We start from the raw sequence: 20000 nt of genomic DNA on the forward strand, positions 1-20000 counted from the left end.
CACTCACCTAACATCTAACACCTGACCCTTAACCTCTGACCCTTAACCCCTTAACCCCTGACCATTAACCTGCACCTAACACCTGACCCTTAACCTCTGACCCTTAACCCCTGATCCCTTAATCACTGACCGTTAACCCCTTAACCTATGATCCCTTAACATGCACCTAACATCAGCCAGTGTGTCCTGTCCCCCTTTCCCTTTGATCCCTGACCCTTAAACCTTTGATCCCTTACCTTTGAACCCCTGACTCTTAAGCGGTAGTTTCCTGAAGGTCTTCTCCCTGACAGCGTTATTTGCTGACCCCTGACCCCTGACCCCTGACCCCTGACCCTGCATCCCTCCACTGACCCTCACCACACATTGATGTGATGCCTGGAATGTTTCTCTGTGATCAGTTTGAGTTTTCAGAACTCGTCCCTCTTCGGTTTGACTTCACTGCAGCGCGTTTAGCTTCAGGCGGCTAACACCGTTAGCTGCTCTGTTTCTGGAGGAAGAGTTTTAGTTCCCTTGACCCCACTCCAACACGCCTCCAGGTGCCTCTTTCTCATTGGTTCAGCACCGAGTGTTCTGCTTCCTGTTGAAACTCTGAAAGTAAAAATAGAGAAACTCGGTCTTTGATCGATAAGTAGAGACGGAGCAGAGAAACCTGCAGGTATGTGCATCCGACGCCTCCTCAGGAGACAGGAAGTGCATCGCCGCCTCCTCAGGTCAACGTGTGTGTGTGTGTGCGTGTGTGTGTGTGTGTGTGTGTGTGTGTGTGTATTGTCCTTAAGCGATCATATATGAGAAAACATAAATGCATACTCAAAAAACTTGCTTTAGTTTGTATTTATTTGACAGGTGTACCTTATAAAGTCTCTTTGCTTTATTAGGGTAGGGTCTTGAGAAAATATATAAAATATATATATAGAAATTAGTTTTTTGATAAAGCACCTTTCAACACAAGACAATATAAAGTGCTTTACGACTAATAAAAGAGCATGAAGATGTAGAAATTAGATTTAAAACAGTCATTAAAAAGCATAAAATACAAATAAACCTCGCTCAAAAGATAATACACGTAAATACTGTGCGTAATAAATCATAAAGATAAGAGAAACTGAAATGATCGGATTAAAATTACAACTTTACAAGGAAATAATTCAGAAAAAATCCTTTTAATTTCAAAACATATTTTAAAAGAACCTGATGAGTGATTATATTCCCACGGGCAGAATAACATGGAGACGCGGTCAGGTTTATGATCCTGATATACAGCGGTGTGTGTGTGTGTGTGTGTGTGTGTGTGTGTGTGTGTGTGTGTGCGTGTGTGTGTGTAGTGGAGCGGGGTTAATAGAATTAGCTGGCTGTAATAAACCTGTCTGATCAAATGATCGTTACAAGGAGACACACACACACACACACACACACACACACACACACACACACACACACACACACACACACACACACACACACACACACACTCTGACATCCATTATCGCTAACAGCATTGTCCTGTCGCTCATTAGATTAGCATAGATTAGCCTTGACATGCATCTGTGTGTGTGTGTGTGTGTGTGTGTGTGTGTGTGTGTGTGTGTGTGTGTGAGTGTTCATGTTAAGTGTTGCTAAATCAATCCAACCCCGACACCTCACTTATGATGTCATGACACACACACACACACACACACACACACACACACACACACACACACACACACACACACACACACACACACACACACACACACACACACACACACACACACACACACACACACACACACACACACGGGTCTCCTTTGAACTGAGATATGAAAACATATAATAGATGTTTTGCTGCAGTATTTAATGACGGAGGTTACCTGCTGCCCTTCATTCACTAACGGTGTGTGTGTGTGTGTGTGTGTGTGTGTGTGTGTGTGTGTGTGTGTGTGTGTGTGTGTCAGAGGTCAGAACAGCTGATTGGAGTCAGAGGTGTCAGCTCTGCAGAACAGAGACACAAACAACCACAGTTCGAGGCGATGAAAGACTCAGAGGAAACTTTGATATTTGTATTTTGCTTAGAGAATCGTGCTCGCCTCGCCCTGCGGAGCTGGAGCGCGTTCTCAGGTGTTCGTTAGTCGGGGGGACGGGGGACGGGGGGACGTGACTGCAGAGGTTTGGTAGTTCTACCTTTTGGGTGTCTTTTTGAGGACCTCGTTTTATTCCACGTGTTTTATATCGGCTGTTTTGCCTTCGTTGTCTTTCGTTGCTTTATTTTTCCGAGTTTCTTCCTAACCCTGTAATGTTGCGCTTTTAGTTTTTGTTGATCCCATGACGTAGTTGTTGTCGGAGGTGTTCCGGTGTTGTGTTCCTTCGTGGACGTTAAACTCTTTCTTTTTTTTGTTTACATTTTTATTGCGGTTTTTTGTAGTTTAGCGAATTTTTAGTTTGGGTCTTTCGGTTTTACGCGTTTTTGTAGTTTTTGATGATTTCTTGTAAACAATCTCTTTCTAGTTTTGCACTTTTTTCTTATTTTTTTCACCATATCTTTTTTGTCTCGTTTTTGGACTTCTTTCATGTCTTTGTGGACATTTTGCACCTTTTGGTAGTTCTACTTTTTTGGGTATCTTGTGTGACCAGTTTTATTCCACGTGATTTTATCGGCTGTTTTGCCTTCGCTGTCTTTCGTTGTTGTATTTTTTCGAGTTTCTTCGTGGACATTTTGTAATTTTGCGCCTGTTTTTACAAATGTTTTCAAACCATGACTTAGTTGTTCTCCGTTTGTTGCTTTGCGTTGTCTCAACCTGTCTCAACCTGTCTCAACCTGTCTCAACCTGTCTCAACCTGTCTCAACCTGTCTCAACCTGTCTCAACCTAGTCTCAACCTAGTCTCAACCTGTCTCAACCTAGTCTCAACCTAGTCTCAACCTGTCTCAACCTGTCTCAACCTAGTCTCAACCTGTCTCAACCTGTCTCAACCTGTCTCAACCTGTCTCAACCTGTCTCAACTTGTCTCAACCTAGTCTCAACCTGTCTCAACCTAGTCTCAACCTGTCTCAACCTGTCTCAACCTGTCTCAACCTAGTCTCAACCTGTCTCAACCTAGTCTCAACCTGTCTCAACCTAGTCTCAACCTGTCTCAACCTAGTCTCAACCTGTCTCAACCTGTCTCAACCTAGTCTCAACCTGTCTCAACCAGTCTCAACCTGTCTCAACCTGTCTCAACCAGTCTCAACCTGTCTCAACCTGTCTCAACCTAGTCTCAACCTGTCTCAACCAGTCTCAACCAGTCTCAACCTGTCTCAACCTGTCTCAACCTGTCTCAACCTGTCTCAACTTGTCTCAACCTAGTCTCAACCTGTCTCAACCTAGTCTCAACCTGTCTCAACCTGTCTCAACCTGTCTCAACCTAGTCTCAACCTGTCTCAACCTGTCTCAACCAGTCTCAACCTGTCTCAACCTAGTCTCAACCAGTCTCAACCTGTCTCAACCTGTCTCAACCTGTCTCAACCTAGTCTCAACCTGTCTCAACCTGTCTCAACCTAGTCTCAACCTGTCTCAACCTGTCTCAACCTGTCTCAACCTGTCTCAACCTAGTCTCAACCTGTCTCAACCTGTCTCAACCAGTCTCAACCTGTCTCAACCTGTCTCAACCTAGTCTCAAGCTGTCTCAACCTGTCTCAACCTAGTCTCAACCTGTCTCAAACTAGTCTCAACCCAGTAGCCAATCAGCTCTGTGGCCTTGAAGCGCTTGGGAATAAACCCACAGTGGAGTATGAGAAGAAAACAGCACATCTCAGGAAATGATATAGGTGTTTTACAATGGTTTGAGAAGCATATAAGGATATAATAAACATTTCCACTACAGGTTATTTTTTGTTGTCTTGGTTATTGTCCATCTCGTTTTGGAGCTTTTTGTAGTTTCGCTTATTTTTCGGTTTGGGTGTTGCTGTTTTGTCTCTATCGGTTTTACGCGTTTTTGTTTTACGTGATTTTTATATTTTTTGATGATTTCTTGTTCGATGAATCCTCGCAGACACTTTTCACCAGATATTTGTTGTTGTTTTCGTCTAGTTTTTGGACTTCTTGCTGTTTTGCTCATTGCGTGTCTTTTTTATTGTTGTTTACCTTCTTATTCTTAATCTTTTCAAACATGACTTAGTTGTTTTCCGTCTCGTTGTTCGTGTTTAGCGTCTCCTCTCCGTCGTCTCCTCTCTGCGGGTTTCATTATGATTTCCAGATGGAGAAACGTCTGAAAGATTTCACCGGGCTGAATGTGTTTGTGTCAGGTCTGAATCAGAAACGCTGCAGGTCTGCTGAACCACAGAAGAAGAAAAGAGAGACATGAGGGGGAGGAGGGCATGCCTTGCCTCGGGCACGCACGCACACACACACACACACACACACACACACACACACACACACACACACACACACACACACACACACACTGATGTCTTACTTTTCTGTTTGAAAGCCTTTTTAATATTTATTTATATATCAGTGTTTTTTTTCCTTTTCCATTTTCAGGTCAGGGTTAAACTTTGCACTGTGTGAGTGTGTGTGTGTGAGTGTGTGTGTGTGTGTGTGTGTGTGAGTGTGTGTGTGTGTGTGTGTGTGTGTGTGTGTGTGTGTGTGTGTGTGTGTGTGTGTGTGTGTGTGTGTGTGTGTGTGTGTGTGTGTGTGTGTGTGTTTGTGAGCAATCGGACAAATGGATGTTTTTTTTATTCACAGACTCGGAATAGAAAGAGAGAACATAAATCGGGCTTTTAAAAACGGACAAAGTGTTTTTCTCTGTGTGTCCCCGTGTGTGTGTGTGTGTGTGTGTGTGTGTGTGTGTGTGTGTGTGTGTGTGTGTGTGTGTGTGTGTGTGTGTGTGTGTGTGTGTGTGTGTGTGTGTGTGTGTGTGTGTGTGAGATGAAGGTAAATGGACAGATGAGAGGATAAAAAGACGTTGTTTGTGTTTTAAAGATGTTTTTTCTTCCTCTGCAGCGGTTATACAAGAAATAAACGGACAAAAGACAGGAAGTAAGAAACATAAATAAATATATAGACAGAAAACCATAGACGTATCAAAAGACGTTATTGAATCCGTCTCAAGAGTGTGTAAAAAAAGACGAGATTAATTGTTCTTCGTCTGAAACTAACAATTATATTTATTATCAATAAATCTGATTATATTTTTGGATTAATTTCCTGCGGTACAAGTCTTTAAATGTCTTGTTTTCATTAGGAGATACTGTGTGTGTGTGTGTGTGTGTGTGTGTGTGTGTGTGTGTGTGAGAGATGTTATATGGCTTTTATATTTAATAAGCAGCACTAATTTTGAAATTTACGACTGTAATTAAAGTAAAACGCTCACAGTCCGCAGTTTAGTTTCAGCTCATTAAGGGAACTCCAGCAGTCATACCACCTTAACATCTGAATGTGTAATTTAATTACACCCCCCTCGAACACCTTAATCTTTTTTAATGAGCGACGCCACCTTAAAATCCTCACGTACACACCTTTAACTCCGAAATTACTGACAATACCATGTTAACCGTCAACAACAAACCACCTTAATTGAGACATACAGTCTTTATAACTGCAGTTATTCCACCTTAAGTGCCACGAAATATATACAACGTGCTAATACCACCTTAAAATAATGAATAGCTTTGTGTGTGTGATTTAGAGTAATAAATAAACCCTCTTAAATCATGAACGTTCCACCTTAACTAAGTAATAGTTCTTATATCTCCTCATACCACCTTAACAGAGACCAATTCCACCTTAAACAGATTAAACCGGTACAACAAATGCCAATTATACCGACTTAAGAAATACAAAAACATATCATAGTCTTCTTATTCCACCTTAACTGCGAGGAAAGACCACCAACAGCCCTATTATATTAGATTTACGCACACAAAGTAACCCTCTAAAATTGTAATCTTTCCACGCTTACTTACAAAATACATATTAAATCTGCTCACACCACCTTTAGAAAGATTTCACCTTAAAGCGTTTAAGTAACAATACCTACCACCTTAACTGAGAAATACAGTATGTATTATAATGCAATCATACTACCTTAAGAGACACGTTTAATACTAAGAAGACTTATTTTTCTGCTCATACCACCTTAACAGTCACTAATTCCACCTTAAACAGATTAAACAGGTAACAATAACCCACCCATACCACCTTAACAGACACATACATTGTTTACATTTATGAAATACCACCTTAAAACCAATAAACAGGAGGTTGTAAACATCGCATACCAACTTACATTTTCACTATTTCTTTTTGTAATGCAGTTTAATTGAACGTCTCCTTTTGATGATGCGTTCAGGGTCCACAGTCTAACCCTGGAAACATTTAATCTTAACGACTATTAGGTTATTTAAAAAAACGGTCTGTTTTGTTTGTGTCTGCAGGAAGCTGGCGAAGAAGAGGAAGGAAACTCTGAGCTCCAGACAGGAAATGACCCTGATGGTCAACAGCTCCCAATGCACAACCATGGTGGACACACACACACACACTCTGAACGGACGCAGTGAGTACACACACACACACACACACACACACACACACACACACACACACACACACACACACACACACACACACACACACACACACACACACACACACACACACACACACACACACACACACACACACACACACACACACACACACACACACACACCCAGGTCATGGTGTTTCATTTACAGAGATAACACATAGGGTGAGATCGAGAGATAGAGAGTAGAGACAGGAAAGCTTCAAATAAAAGACAGAAAAACAAAGTTGATAAAAGGAAAAAATAGGAGAATTAACAAATGTGAGATACAGCGATAATAAAGTAAAATAAATAAGACAATTAAAGCAGGAACTAACTTAACATAAAGACAATTAAATGGGCCGTATTCCGCTTATTTTCAGGTTGAATTCGACATTCGAAAACAAAAAAATCCTGAGAAATGTTGCAAGATTTTGCCATAAATTGAAAATCTGAATATATAAAAAGACAATGTTAATATTCACAGAGAGAAGTCTGCATGTTTGGGATATATTTAGAGAAATAGTCCTCCTCTTCCTCCTCTTCCTCCTCTTCCTCCTCCTGCTGTCCGTCACTCTTTAGTCATCTTTAATATTTCCTTAGAGCCTCTCAGAGAATAATCTCACACACAGTGACTGCCGGTGATATGACCAAATGTTTTATCATGGAGTGACGGATGCTGTCACCGGGGGAGGGGGGGAGAAGGGGGAGAAGGGGGGAGGAGGAGGAGGGGGCAGTCGACCTTCCCTCAGGCTGACCCCCCCCTTTAAGACGCTCTGATTTATCCTGCTTCAATATGCTCTTTATTCCATCTCTCTGCTCACAGGAATCAAAAACATGAATTCCGTTTGTCACAACTGGGATTTCTGACTTTCAGAGAGTCCTTGAATGCATCACGTGTCGGAAATAAATACATTTAAAAGGTTTTTTACCAATTTTTCAGGAAATATTAAATATTCTTCTGCTATTTTTTACACATTTCTTGTCTCTTTGTCCAGCTGTGTCCTCTCCGTCCTCCTTCACCCTGAAGACAAACACCATCAGCACCACCGTGCCCAACTCATACTACCCAGGTAACACACACACACACACACACACACACACACACACACACACACACACACACACACACACACACACACACACACACACCAAACTGTCTGTAGGGAGCAGAAAAGCTGACTTTCCTTCTTGCTTTCTTTTTCCTTTTGTCCTACCTGTCTGCCTCTCTCTCTCTTCACCTCTCTCTCTCTCTCTCTCTCTCTCTCTCTCTTTACCTGTCTGTCTGTCTCTCTCTCTCTCTCTCTCTCTTTACCTCTTTACCTGTCTGTCTGTCTGTCTCTATCTCTCTCTCTATTCACCTGCCTCTCTCTCTTCACCTGTCTCTCTCTCTTTACCTGTCTGTCTGTCTGTCTCTCTCTCTCTCTATTCACCTGTCTGTCTCTCTCTCTTCACCTGTCTGCCTCTCTCACTCTTCACCTGTCTCTCTCTCTCTCTCTTCACCTCTCTCTCTCTTCACCTCTCTGTCTCTCTTTACCTGTCTCTCTCTCTCTCTCTCTCTTTACCTGTCTCTCTCTCTCTTCACCTGTATCTCTCTCTCTCTTTACCTGTCTCTCTATCTATATGTCTCTCGCTCTCTTCACCTGTCTCTCTCTCTCTCTCTTCACCTGTCTGTCTCTCCGCTGCTTCGTCCTGACGGCAGATCCCTTCGTGCCGACGGCCATCCTGGGTGAGACACTTTTTCCTTTTCCTTTTCTCTTAACAGCCTGCTCAGGTAGACAGACAGGAAGTAGACAGACAGACAGGTGAGGAGAGAGAGACAGGTGAGGAGAGACAGACAGGTGAGAGGATGGAGAGAATGAGAAAGAGAGAGAGAGTGATATTTGGCTTCCATCCATCCCTGCTTGCTTTTATTTTATTTATTATTATTATTATATATTTTCCCCTTTTTAATTTATTAATGATTCGTTTTTTTTATTTAAATTTGATATTAAATTAGTCTATTTCTTTATTTATTAATTTTATTATGATTATTAAACTAATTTGTCCTTTTTTATGTTTTGTTTTCTCTTTGGTTATTAACCTGTTTATTTCGGGGCTTGTTTGTTGTTTGATTTTGAAAAAACGACGGTGGGCTTCACTCCATCCCCGCTTCACAACATTCCTGCGTGTCGTGTTGACGTCACGTCTGTGTGTGACCTCCGACCTCTGACCTCTGCATGGACACAACACTGGACTGTGGGGGAGGACTACACATTACAAAACAAATAAAAACCATCAATAGAAAATCAAGATAGCATGCTAAGCTAACTAGCCTCCGTGGTCCATTCAGTATATCTGTGACCGGCAGCATTTAGCATATTAAGTAGTTAGTAGGTCAGGTTTCCCGTAATAATGTACCTTGGAAATACTTTAGAAGAGTCTACCAATCCTCTTCTTAGTATATTTAATAAAATACCCGATTTAAAACCACAACAAAGCACGCTAAGGCCAATTTTTCTATATATCTATATATCGTTTTTTGTCCGTTAAACAGCAGGATTCGTTGCGTTTTTCTCGCTACGCACTTCGTTTCGTGTTAAAAAAACTCAAATATGCAATCTTCTTTAACTTCCTAACAAACCAATACATCTCCGTCTCCATTTATAATCAGTATACAGACATGTTATACAAATATTGATGACCCAAAAACACCAATAATACTAAGAATGTACCGCTTGTCCGACTGCCCATTTGTGCGACTACCCGGAAACATTATTAGAAATTTCACGAAGGGGTTTTACAACCTTTTGACCAGACTTTTCACAATTTCTTTGGAAATATTTAGTCGTAAACATCCTCTAGTGTTTAGTGAAGTCTCAATAACGTTATTTTTTAAAGTTTCCACATGATTGAGGAACATTATCAACGGGTTTCCGGAACATGTTTCAGTCTTTCAATACGTTTATTTTTGAGGAAAATGGGCAGTCAGACGAATGGGCAGTCGGATTATTTTGGGGGATTCAGTCGTATTCGCAGTCTCCTTCCAATTTAGGCTAAACTCGGAAGCTAACCGTTAGCCTAAATGTGCAGCTAGGCTAGTTTAACGTACAAGTCGAAGGCGGGGAAAATCAAACTGTCGCAAAACTTCCTGTTTCTCCTCTCTCCTCAGGCGAGCTAAGGGATGCTAGCCGAGGCTACGAGTCCTACAGGCTAGGGTACAGTTAGCCAGGTTAGCTTAGCCACCAGCTGTTCAAATAGAGCAGTGCTAGGAGCTACTTCCTGTTTGATTCATGCTAGCTGTGTGTAGCCCAGGCTAAAGCTAAAGTTGTTGCTTAAACCCTGTCTCCTCTCTCTTCTTCTTCTATCTTTCTCTGTGTAAAGTGCCCATTAATGGTAAGTTGCTAAATTTGGGGCTAAGGGGGGGCTCATGTTGGGGGGGTCACCACTGCGCATGAACCCCCGCTGTGATGTCATCAGTTAGCCTCATTCACACCCAATCACCTCCCACCATTTCACCTCCGACCAATCAGGTGTCAGCCCCGCCCACCTCTCTCTCTTTCTGATTGTTTTTTTTCGTTGTTGTGGTCGTTCTCCGCCGTCCAATCACAATCCACTGCCTCCACCTCCATCTCCATCACATCTCCTCCATGATTGGTTGGGCTGTTTGGGATAGAGAGCTTCTGATTGGTCAGTCAGCCCCAGGCTAGCCAATAAGAGCAGAGAGAGACAGAGTAGAGGAAGTGATGTTAAACATGTTGGTCAGAGTCCTGGTCGTGTTTCAGAGGTTTGTTTTGTTCCCGGACTCTGAACTCTGCTCTTTCCACACTGCAGCAACAAGACCCTGGACCGCAACAAGACCAGTACCTGGCTGTACGGGTCCGGACCAGTACTAACACTAGAACTGCAATTATAGAAAAACAATCGCCATATATCTCAATAACCGTTAAAGCCATTTTCCGTCTGTTATCTGGAGATTTGCTGTTTCTCACTCGTTTAACTCAAATTAAAGTGAATATATTTGGACTTTTAAAGACCGTCGACTTTCAGACACAAGCTCCTTTTTGTTTTATTGATTTCTGTCCTTTAGTTTCTGCAGCAGTGTGGAAAGAAAGCAGAGCCAATCACCATCCTCCCTCCCGTCATGTGATTGGACGTCACGTGTCACATGTCTGTGTTGTGGACCAAATAATCTTTATACTATAATTTACTTGTTGATTTCTACTTATTGTTATTTTTTATTTATCATTATTATTTCTATATATTTCCCTTTTTAATGAATGGACTTTGTTTTAATTTTGAATTTAAAATAAATATGAAATTATTGTTTTCTATTTTAAATTTTATTTTTGATTATTATTATTTATATATATTTTCCCCATTTTAGTTTGTTATTATTTTCTCTCTTTTTGGTTATTAACCTGTTTATTTTATGTATTTCGGGGCTTGATTGTTGTCCAACCTGAGAGTGAGTCTGCCATCCGTCACTTCTCATCCGTGCATCACATCATGTTTATAATATAATGTTTATCACAACAATAAAATAGTTTATCTTGATTTTTATTTATTTATCATTATTATTATTGTTTAATATTTTCCATGCCATCCGTCACGCGTCATCCCTGCATATATTTTCTCTGTTCCTGTTACCTGTGCACAGACTACATCCTCAGTGACCTCCCTCTTCTTATCTTACTTACCTGGCCCTTAGCGTGGCTCTTACATTTCCACATGACTTGGGACTCGTAGCGTCTTGAATTGGGACTTGTTAATACTGATTTCGGACCTGCTTTTGGTTCTTATAACGTGGCTCTTAAATGTGCACATGACTTGGGACTTGTAGGCCCTCAAACAGTCTTGACTCAAATCCTAACCAAGGACTTGGTTTTGCACTTTGATCCTTACCTGGGACTTGACTAGAGACTTGACCTGGGACTTGACTAGAGACTTGACCTGGGACTTGAATAGAGACTTGACCTGGGACTTGACTAGAGACTTGACCTGGGACTTGACTAGAGACTTGACCTGGGACTTGACTAGAGACTTGACCTGGGACTTGAATAGAGACTTGACCTGGGACTTGAATAGAGACTTGACCTGGGACTTGACTAGAGACTTGACCTGGGACTTGACTAGAGACTTGACCTGGGACTTGAATAGAGACTTGACCTGGGACTTGAATAGAGACTTGACCTGGGACTTGACTAGAGACTTGACCTGGGACTTGAATAGAGACTTGACCTGGGACTTGAATAGAGACTTGACCTGGGACTTGAATAGAGACTTGACTAGAGACTTGACCTGGGACTTGAATAGAGACTTGACCTGGGACTTGACTAGAGACTTGACCTGGGACTTGAATAGAGACTTGACCTGGGACTTGACTAGAGACTTGACCTGGGACTTGAATAGAGACTTGACCTGGGACTTGACTAGAGACTTGACCTGGGACTTGAATAGAGACTTGACCTGGGACTTGACTAGAGACTTGACCTGGGACTTGAATAGAGACTTGACTTGGGACTTGACTAGAGACTTGACCTGGGACTTGAATAGAGACTTGACCTGGGACTTGACTAGAGACTTGACCTGGGACTTGAATAGAGACTTGACCTGGGACTTGACTAGAGACTTGACCTGGGACTTGAATAGAGACTTGACCTGGGACTTGACTAGAGACTTGACCTGGGACTTGAATAGAGACTTGACCTGGGACTTGAATAGAGACTTGACTTGGGACTTGACTAGAGACTTGACCTGGGACTTGAATAGAGACTTGACCTGGGACTTGACTAGAGACTTGACCTGGGACTTGACTAGAGACTTGACCTGGGACTTGAATAGAGACTTGACCTGGGACTTGACTAGAGACTTGACCTGGGACTTGAATAGAGACTTGACCTGGGACTTGACTAGAGACTTGACCTGGGACTTGAATAGAGACTTGACCTGGGACTTGAATAGAGACTTGACCTGGGACTTGACTAGAGACTTGACCTGGGACTTGACTAGAGACTTGACCTGGGACTTGAATAGAGACTTGACCTGGGACTTGACTAGAGACTTGACCTGGGACTTGACTAGAGACTTGACCTGGGACTTGACTAGAGACTTGACCTGGGACTTGACTAGAGACTTGACCTGGGACTTGACTAGAGACTTGACCTGGGACTTGAATAGAGACTTGACCTGGGACTTGACTAGAGACTTGACCTGGGACTTGAATAGAGACTTGACCTGGGACTTGACTAGAGACTTGACCTGGGACTTGACCTGGGACTTGAATAGAGACTTGACCTGGGACTTGACTAGAGACTTGACCTGGGACTTGAATAGAGACTCGACCTGGGACTTGACTAGGGACTTGACCTGGGACTTGACTAGAGACTTGACCTGGGACTTGACTAGAGACTTGACCTGGGACTTGACCTGGGACTTGAATAGAGACTTGACCTGGGACTTGACTAGAGACTTGACCTGGGACTTGACTAGAGACTTGACCTGGGACTTGACTAGAGACTTGACCTGGGACTTGACTAGAGACTTGACCTGGGACTTGACTAGAGACTTGACCTGGGACTTGAATAGAGACTTGACCTGGGACTTGACTAGAGACTTGACCTGGGACTTGAATAGAGACTTGACCTGGGACTTGACTAGAGACTTGACCTGGGACTTGACCTGGGACTTGAATAGAGACTTGACCTGGGACTTGACTAGAGACTTGACCTGGGACTTGAATAGAGACTTGACCTGGGACTTGACTAGAGACTTGACCTGGGACTTGACTAGAGACTTGACCTGGGACTTGACTAGAGACTTGACCTGGGACTTGAATAGAGACTTGACCTGGGACTTGACTAGAGACTTGACCTGGGACTTGACTAGAGACTTGACCTGGGACTTGACTAGAGACTTGACCTGGGACTTGACTAGAGACTTGACCTGGGACTTGAATAGAGACTTGACCTGGGACTTGACTAGAGACTTGACCTGGGACTTGACTAGAGACTTGACCTGGGACTTGACTAGAGACTTGACCTGGGACTTGACTTTGGTCTTGACTTAAATCTTAACCTACGATTTGATGGTCTTAGATTGGCACTTTACCAAGGACTTGTTAGTCTTGGTTTTGCACTTTGATCCTTACCTGGAACTTGAATAGAGACTTGACCTGGGACTTGACTAGAGACTTGACCTGGGACTTGACTAGAGACTTGACCTGGGACTTGTTATACCTGATTCTGCTCTTATTGGTCAAAACCTGCCCCTTAGCGTGGGTCTTAAATGTGCACATGACTGTAGGATCTCACTAAGATCCTGTCTTGGGACTTGACGTTGGTCCTTGTTGTGTTCTCTTGTCTGCAGACGACAGCCACACGATGACCAGTGAGACCAGCAGCCTGGTTCAGTCGCACTATAAGCAGCGAGAGTCAGAGAGAGAGGCGTTGCCCTATCAGACGGGACAGCTGCACCCCGCCATCAGGGTGGCTGACCTCCTGCAGCACATCACTCAGATGAAGTGTGCCGAGGGCTACGGCTTTAAAGAGGAGTACGAGGTGAGCACACACACATGCACACACACACACACACACTCACACGAAATATCTGCCGAAAAGTCTATACAAAATAATAATAATACAATTCTATAAAAGATACGCGGGCTCCATATAACATTTTTTTTTACACAGCAACAATTTTGAAAAATGTTGATAGATACCAATCACAACCAGCGACATCAGATATATTAAGATTAGCCAATGAGAGCGCAGGATACAACTTTTTCAACGAACAATAATTATTATAAATACACACAAAACACAATTTTTTTGTTTTGTAAATGTCAGAAAACAGAAACTGGTGCATCACTTGTGAATGATCAGTTAATCAATGAATCGTTACAGCATGAAGCAGCAGGAGAAGACACACTGATAATGTTCAATAACAGCAGCAGCAGCAGCGTGTGTGTGTGTGTTCGTGTGTGTGTGCTCCACATGTTTAACCATTTTCATCAGTAGAAACTTACTAATGGATGTTACTTACCTACACACACACAGACACACACACACTCACGAACATACATTATAGATCTTCCCTCCAGCTAATGGGCCAAAACAGGGAATGCTGTGTGTGTGTGTGTGTGTGTGTGCGTGTGCGCTCAGGTCTGCTTGTGGGCTGCCCTCAGGGCTAATCCATTATATATACTGAGTACACACACACACGCACACACACACATACACACACATACACACACACACACACACACACACACACACACACACACACCCATACACACACACACACACACACATACACACACACACACACACACACACACACACACACACACACACACACACACACACACACACACACACACACCACTCTTACACACACACATACTCCCTCCATTTGCAGAAAGTTAGCGGTGAGGAGTTCTTCTGTCTGTCTGTATATATATATATATATATATATGTATACAGACATATATATATATATCGTAAATACAATTGGTCCTACGATAGACCGTACTGTACAACTAGACAATTAGAACACTTATTATCTCGTTGAACAACATTTATATTAAATTAGAGAGTTTTTTTTAACGTAAACCTCTAGCTTTCATTAGCATTAGCATGAATGGAGTGGACGTTCATTAGCATTAGCATGAATGGAGTGGACGTTCATTAGCATTAGCATGAATGGAGTGGACGTTCATTCGCATTAGCATGAATGGAGTGGACGTTCATTAGCATTAGCATGAATGGAGTGGACGTTCATTAGCATTAGCATTAGCATGAATGGAGTGGACGTTCATTAGCATTAGCATGAATGGAGTGGACGTTCATTAGCATTAGCATTAGCATGAATGGAGTGGACGTAAACAACAGCCTCTTTAAACACATGGCATTGTTTATTGCCACAAAACACATATATAACTTGGATGCTAATTGGTCTTGTTCCGTAGATCTTGATTGGTAAATCACAGTATCATCAAATGCTAACATGTAGACATACTTGATAAACAACTATATATATATATATATATAACATCATATCTATTTCAATATATTATGGATAGACTCCGACGGAATCAATAGCAGCACTCCGGTACATTTCGTCTCCGTTATCATGCCATTGCCAGTTTTAAAAGTAAAACGTTAGCTAGCATTCAACCCAGTCTCACGGCATTTCGTGTTATAGTCACGAAATTAATGTAATCTATTGATTCGTGTTCACCAACACGATTTTCCCCTTTTCTTCGTGTCACACAGAACGATTTGAAAAGCAATGTATTTCTGTTGGTAGTATGTTTCGTGCCCGCACCTCGTCTTTCTGTCCGGTCGGGTCGTGGAAGACCAGAAGCTGTGGGGTTCATAAACACATGTTCTTACTCAATATCTTACCGAACCCTTTCCCTTTTATCTTAAATCATATAATGTCTGACTTTTCTTGCCGTCTGTGAGGGAAAAAAATGGCTCAGAGCCTCAAAATACTGACATCTGTATTCATTCAATCTTTTTTTTCTTCTAATCTGTTATTATTCGGTGCAGGCACGAAACATACCACCAACAGAAATACATTGCTTCTAAAATCGTTCTGTGTGTGTGTTGGTGAACACGAATCAATAGATACAATTCGTGACTATAACACGACATGCCGTGAGACTGGGTTGTAGCATTAGCATGAATAAAGAGGAGCCTTTATCTTGTTAGAGTTATAAAACACGAGGCGGATCAGAAACACACTGATGAGCCGCGTGTGTTGGGAATATCTGAATGTTTGTCCTGGTTCGTGTAATCACTACACTTATTTGTCTTTATTATATCACATGAATGTTTAATAACCTTTGTGGAGGAACGAGCGGCTCATCCTTCAAAGTCATTCTTTATTAAAGCGCAGCACTTATTAATATCTATAGGAGAGGATTAGAGCCACATGAATATTAATGCCGTGCTATGATTTTATTAGCGGGGTTTCTTTAAGTAATTTATGGAAATAAGTAAAATTCTTTGTCTTCTAACTGTAAAGTCTTTGTGCCTGATTGCTGGTGTTAGCGTAGATGTTTAACGAGCATTATCTCCCTCCATGCTTCCTTTACTAATTAATCTGATTGGACAGCTTAACGAGGTAAGACGCCTTCTTGGTTTTTCAATCCTGTTTCTTTGTTAACGAGATTAGCTAACGCCCAAAACAAACATTAGCACTGTCGCTGTTAGCGTAGCATCAGATTGTATTAGCATTACGTAGGAGTCTTTAAGGGGAAATACCTGGTAACTTTTGACAAACCTAGAAAACTTCCTGCTCCTCTGAAGATGTATTATATTTAAAGAATCAGGAAGTGATTTGTAGATATAGTGTAGCATTAATGCTAATACAAGAGGCTCACCTGCACTCCTTAAAAACTCCAGACCTCTTCCGGGTTAGCGTGCGTCTGCAGAACAAACAAACTGATAATCGTCAGCAGGACGCGACACTGCCGGGAAATTCTGAATTTTTTCAAAAGGAGTCTGGAGGGTCGCTGTGTTTCTGTTTTCACTTCCTGTCGCTAATAGAGCTAGCATTAGATAGCATGTGTGTTTCACCAGAAGCTGCTTGTCTGATGGATGAATAGAGTTTGTGTTGAATTAACTTTTTTGTATGAAACTCTATTGATCCAAGAGAGACTGGGGAATGGATGTTTATGGTTGTTATGGTAACGTAAGTCATTGTCCAATAATCAATCCCTATTGTCTTTCGGGGTAACACCATAAAACAACCCAAATAAAAGAACAACAATAGCCCAAAGAAATGTGGTCCGATCGCCCAAACGAACCACTTTTCCTCACTGAGTTAGCTAAAGCTTCAAAGATGATCTCTCTTCAAATATAAATATAAATAAAAACACTAATAATCTAAGACATAATCCACTGCAGAAGATAAACCGAATGAAGACAGTGAGGTTAGAAGACATGACCTTCACAACAACCGATGGAGGTTGTTGGTGGTTTCAGGGAACGGCTAGCACACACACACACATACACACACACACACACACACACACACACACACACACACACACACACACACACACACACATACACACACACACACACACACACACACACACACACATACACACACACACACACACACACACACACACACACACACACACACACACACACACACACACACACAGTTGAGTCCATTTCTTCCTTTAAGTCCTTTAGGAAAAAAAAGTCCTTTTGTCCATTGCTGTCAATCATTTAGAGCTGAGTGTGTGTGTGTTTCTGTGTGTCTGTCTGTGTGTGTGTCTGTGTGTGTGTGTGTGTGTGTGTGACATAGCTCACCTCTCAGTTTGATGGATGTTTGAAGCTCTTGCTGCTGTCACACACACACACACACACACACACACACACACACACACACACACACACACACACACACACACACTGCAGGCGTTTTAATGAGCGACCCAGGAAATATGCCGTGGATCAAAGTGAGTGTGTGTGTGTGTGTGTGTGTGTGTGTGTGTGTGTGTGTGTGTGTGTGTGTGTGTGTGTGTGTGTGTGTGTGTGTGTGTGTGTGTGTGTGTGTGTGTGTGTGTGCTGCTTCATGACACTCAGCTGTTCTGATACATAAAGAGATCCACTGTTTATCAAGACGATACAGAAACACTTTCCATTTTAACGGCTGCAAAAAGACAGAAAACTTCAAAACGTTCTCTAAAGAAACCCCGATATGTTGATCCGGTCGGACGGTGATATAAATATGAAGTATCCCTGTGTTTCTTCAGAGGTAAAAGTGTCGTCTCAGCACGGAGATATTTTCTGTGTTTAGACGCTTCTCTCTGAGCCCCGCTCTCATAATTGGACTTAATAATCGAGCACAGAGCACTTCCTGTGAGATCCGCTGCATAATTCATGGACCTTCACACGGTTTCATCACTCGCTGTAAAATAATGTCTTCTTTTTTTCTACTTCAGAGTTTCTTCGAGGGCCAGTCGGCTCCTTGGGATTCGGCCAAAAAGGACGAAAACCGCATGAAGAACCGCTACGGAAACATCATCGCCTGTACGTACCAATCGCTGATACTCAGATATAGACCAGCGTCAGGGGTTTGAATCTCAGGTACCAGCTGTCCAATCAGGAGACCAATTAGGTACCAGCTGACCAGTCAGGAGACCAATTAGGTACCAGCTGACCATTAGGTACCAGCTGACCAATCAGGAGACCAATTAGGTACCAGCTGACCAACCAGGAGACCAATTAGGTACCAGCTGACCAACCAGGAGACCAATTAGGTACCAGCTGACCATTAGGTACCAGCTGACCAACCAGGAGACCAATTAGGTACCAGCTGACCAACCAGGAGACCAATTAGGTACCAGCTGACCATTAGGTACCAGCTGACCAACCAGGAGACCAATTAGGTACCAGCTGACCAACCAGGAGACCAATTAGGTACCAGCTGACCATTAGGTACCAGCTGACCAACCAGGAGACCAATTAGGTACCAGCTGACCAACCAGGAGACCAATTAGGTACCAGCTGACCAATCAGGAGACCAATTAGGTACCAGCTGACCATTAGGTACCAGCTGACCAACCAGGAAACCAATTAGGTACCAGCTGACCAACCAGGAGACCAATTAGGTACCAGCTGACCAACCAGGAAACCAATTAGGTACCAGCTGACCAATCAGGAGACCAATTAGATACCAGCTGACCAACCAGGAGATCAATTAGGTACCAGCTGACCAATCAGGAGACCAATTAGGTACAAGCTGACCAACCAGGAGACCAGTTAGGTACCAGCTGACCAATCAGGAGACCAATTAGGTACCAGCTGACCAACCAGGAGACCAATTAGATACCAGCTGACCAACCAGGAGACCAATTAGGTACCAGCTGACCAACCAGGAGACCAATTAGGTACCAGCTGACCAACCAGGAAACCAATTAGGTACCAGCTGACCAATCAGGAGACCAATTAGATACCAGCTGACCAACCAGGAGATCAATTAGGTACCAGCTGACCAATCAGGAGACCAATTAGGTACAAGCTGACCAACCAGGAGACCAGTTAGGTACCAGCTGACCAATCAGGAGACCAATTAGGTACCAGCTGACCAACCAGGAGACCAATTAGATACCAGCTGACCAACCAGGAGACCAATTAGGTACCAGCTGACCAATCAGGAGACCAATTAGGTACCAGCTGACCTACCATTAAGGTACCAGCTGACCAATCAGGAGACCAATTAGGTACCAGCTGACCAACCAGGAGACCAATTAGGTACCAAGTCTGACCAACCAGAGACCAATTAAGGTACCAGCTGACCATTAGGTACCAGCTGACCAACCAGGAGACCAATTAGGTACCAGCTGACCAACCAGAGACCAATTAGATACCAGCTGACCAATCAGCGAAGAACCAGTTAGGTACCAGCTGACCAACCAGGAGACCAATTAGGTACCAGCTGAAACTGTGTAAATGTAGCACTCAGTAAATCA

At 42.7% G+C, this 20000-nt stretch overlaps 1 protein-coding gene across 1 annotated transcript in view; it reads left to right on the forward strand.

Moving 5' to 3' along the window:
- LOC117442923 (receptor-type tyrosine-protein phosphatase mu-like) overlaps positions 1-20000 on the forward strand; it is an 85198-nt gene that overhangs the window by 49696 nt on the left and 15502 nt on the right. Inside the window, exons 5-11 of the mRNA XM_034078876.1 lie at positions 4211-4281; positions 6396-6514; positions 7522-7596; positions 8226-8252; positions 9887-9898; positions 13871-14061; positions 18471-18558. Coding sequence (XP_033934767.1) covers positions 4211-4281; positions 6396-6514; positions 7522-7596; positions 8226-8252; positions 9887-9898; positions 13871-14061; positions 18471-18558 — 583 coding nt within the window. The remainder of the gene's footprint in view (positions 1-4210; positions 4282-6395; positions 6515-7521; positions 7597-8225; positions 8253-9886; positions 9899-13870; positions 14062-18470; positions 18559-20000) is intronic.

Source organism: Pseudochaenichthys georgianus, unplaced genomic scaffold (genome assembly GCF_902827115.2).
Source record: "Pseudochaenichthys georgianus unplaced genomic scaffold, fPseGeo1.2 scaffold_505_arrow_ctg1, whole genome shotgun sequence".
NCBI lineage: Eukaryota > Metazoa > Chordata > Actinopteri > Perciformes > Channichthyidae > Pseudochaenichthys > Pseudochaenichthys georgianus.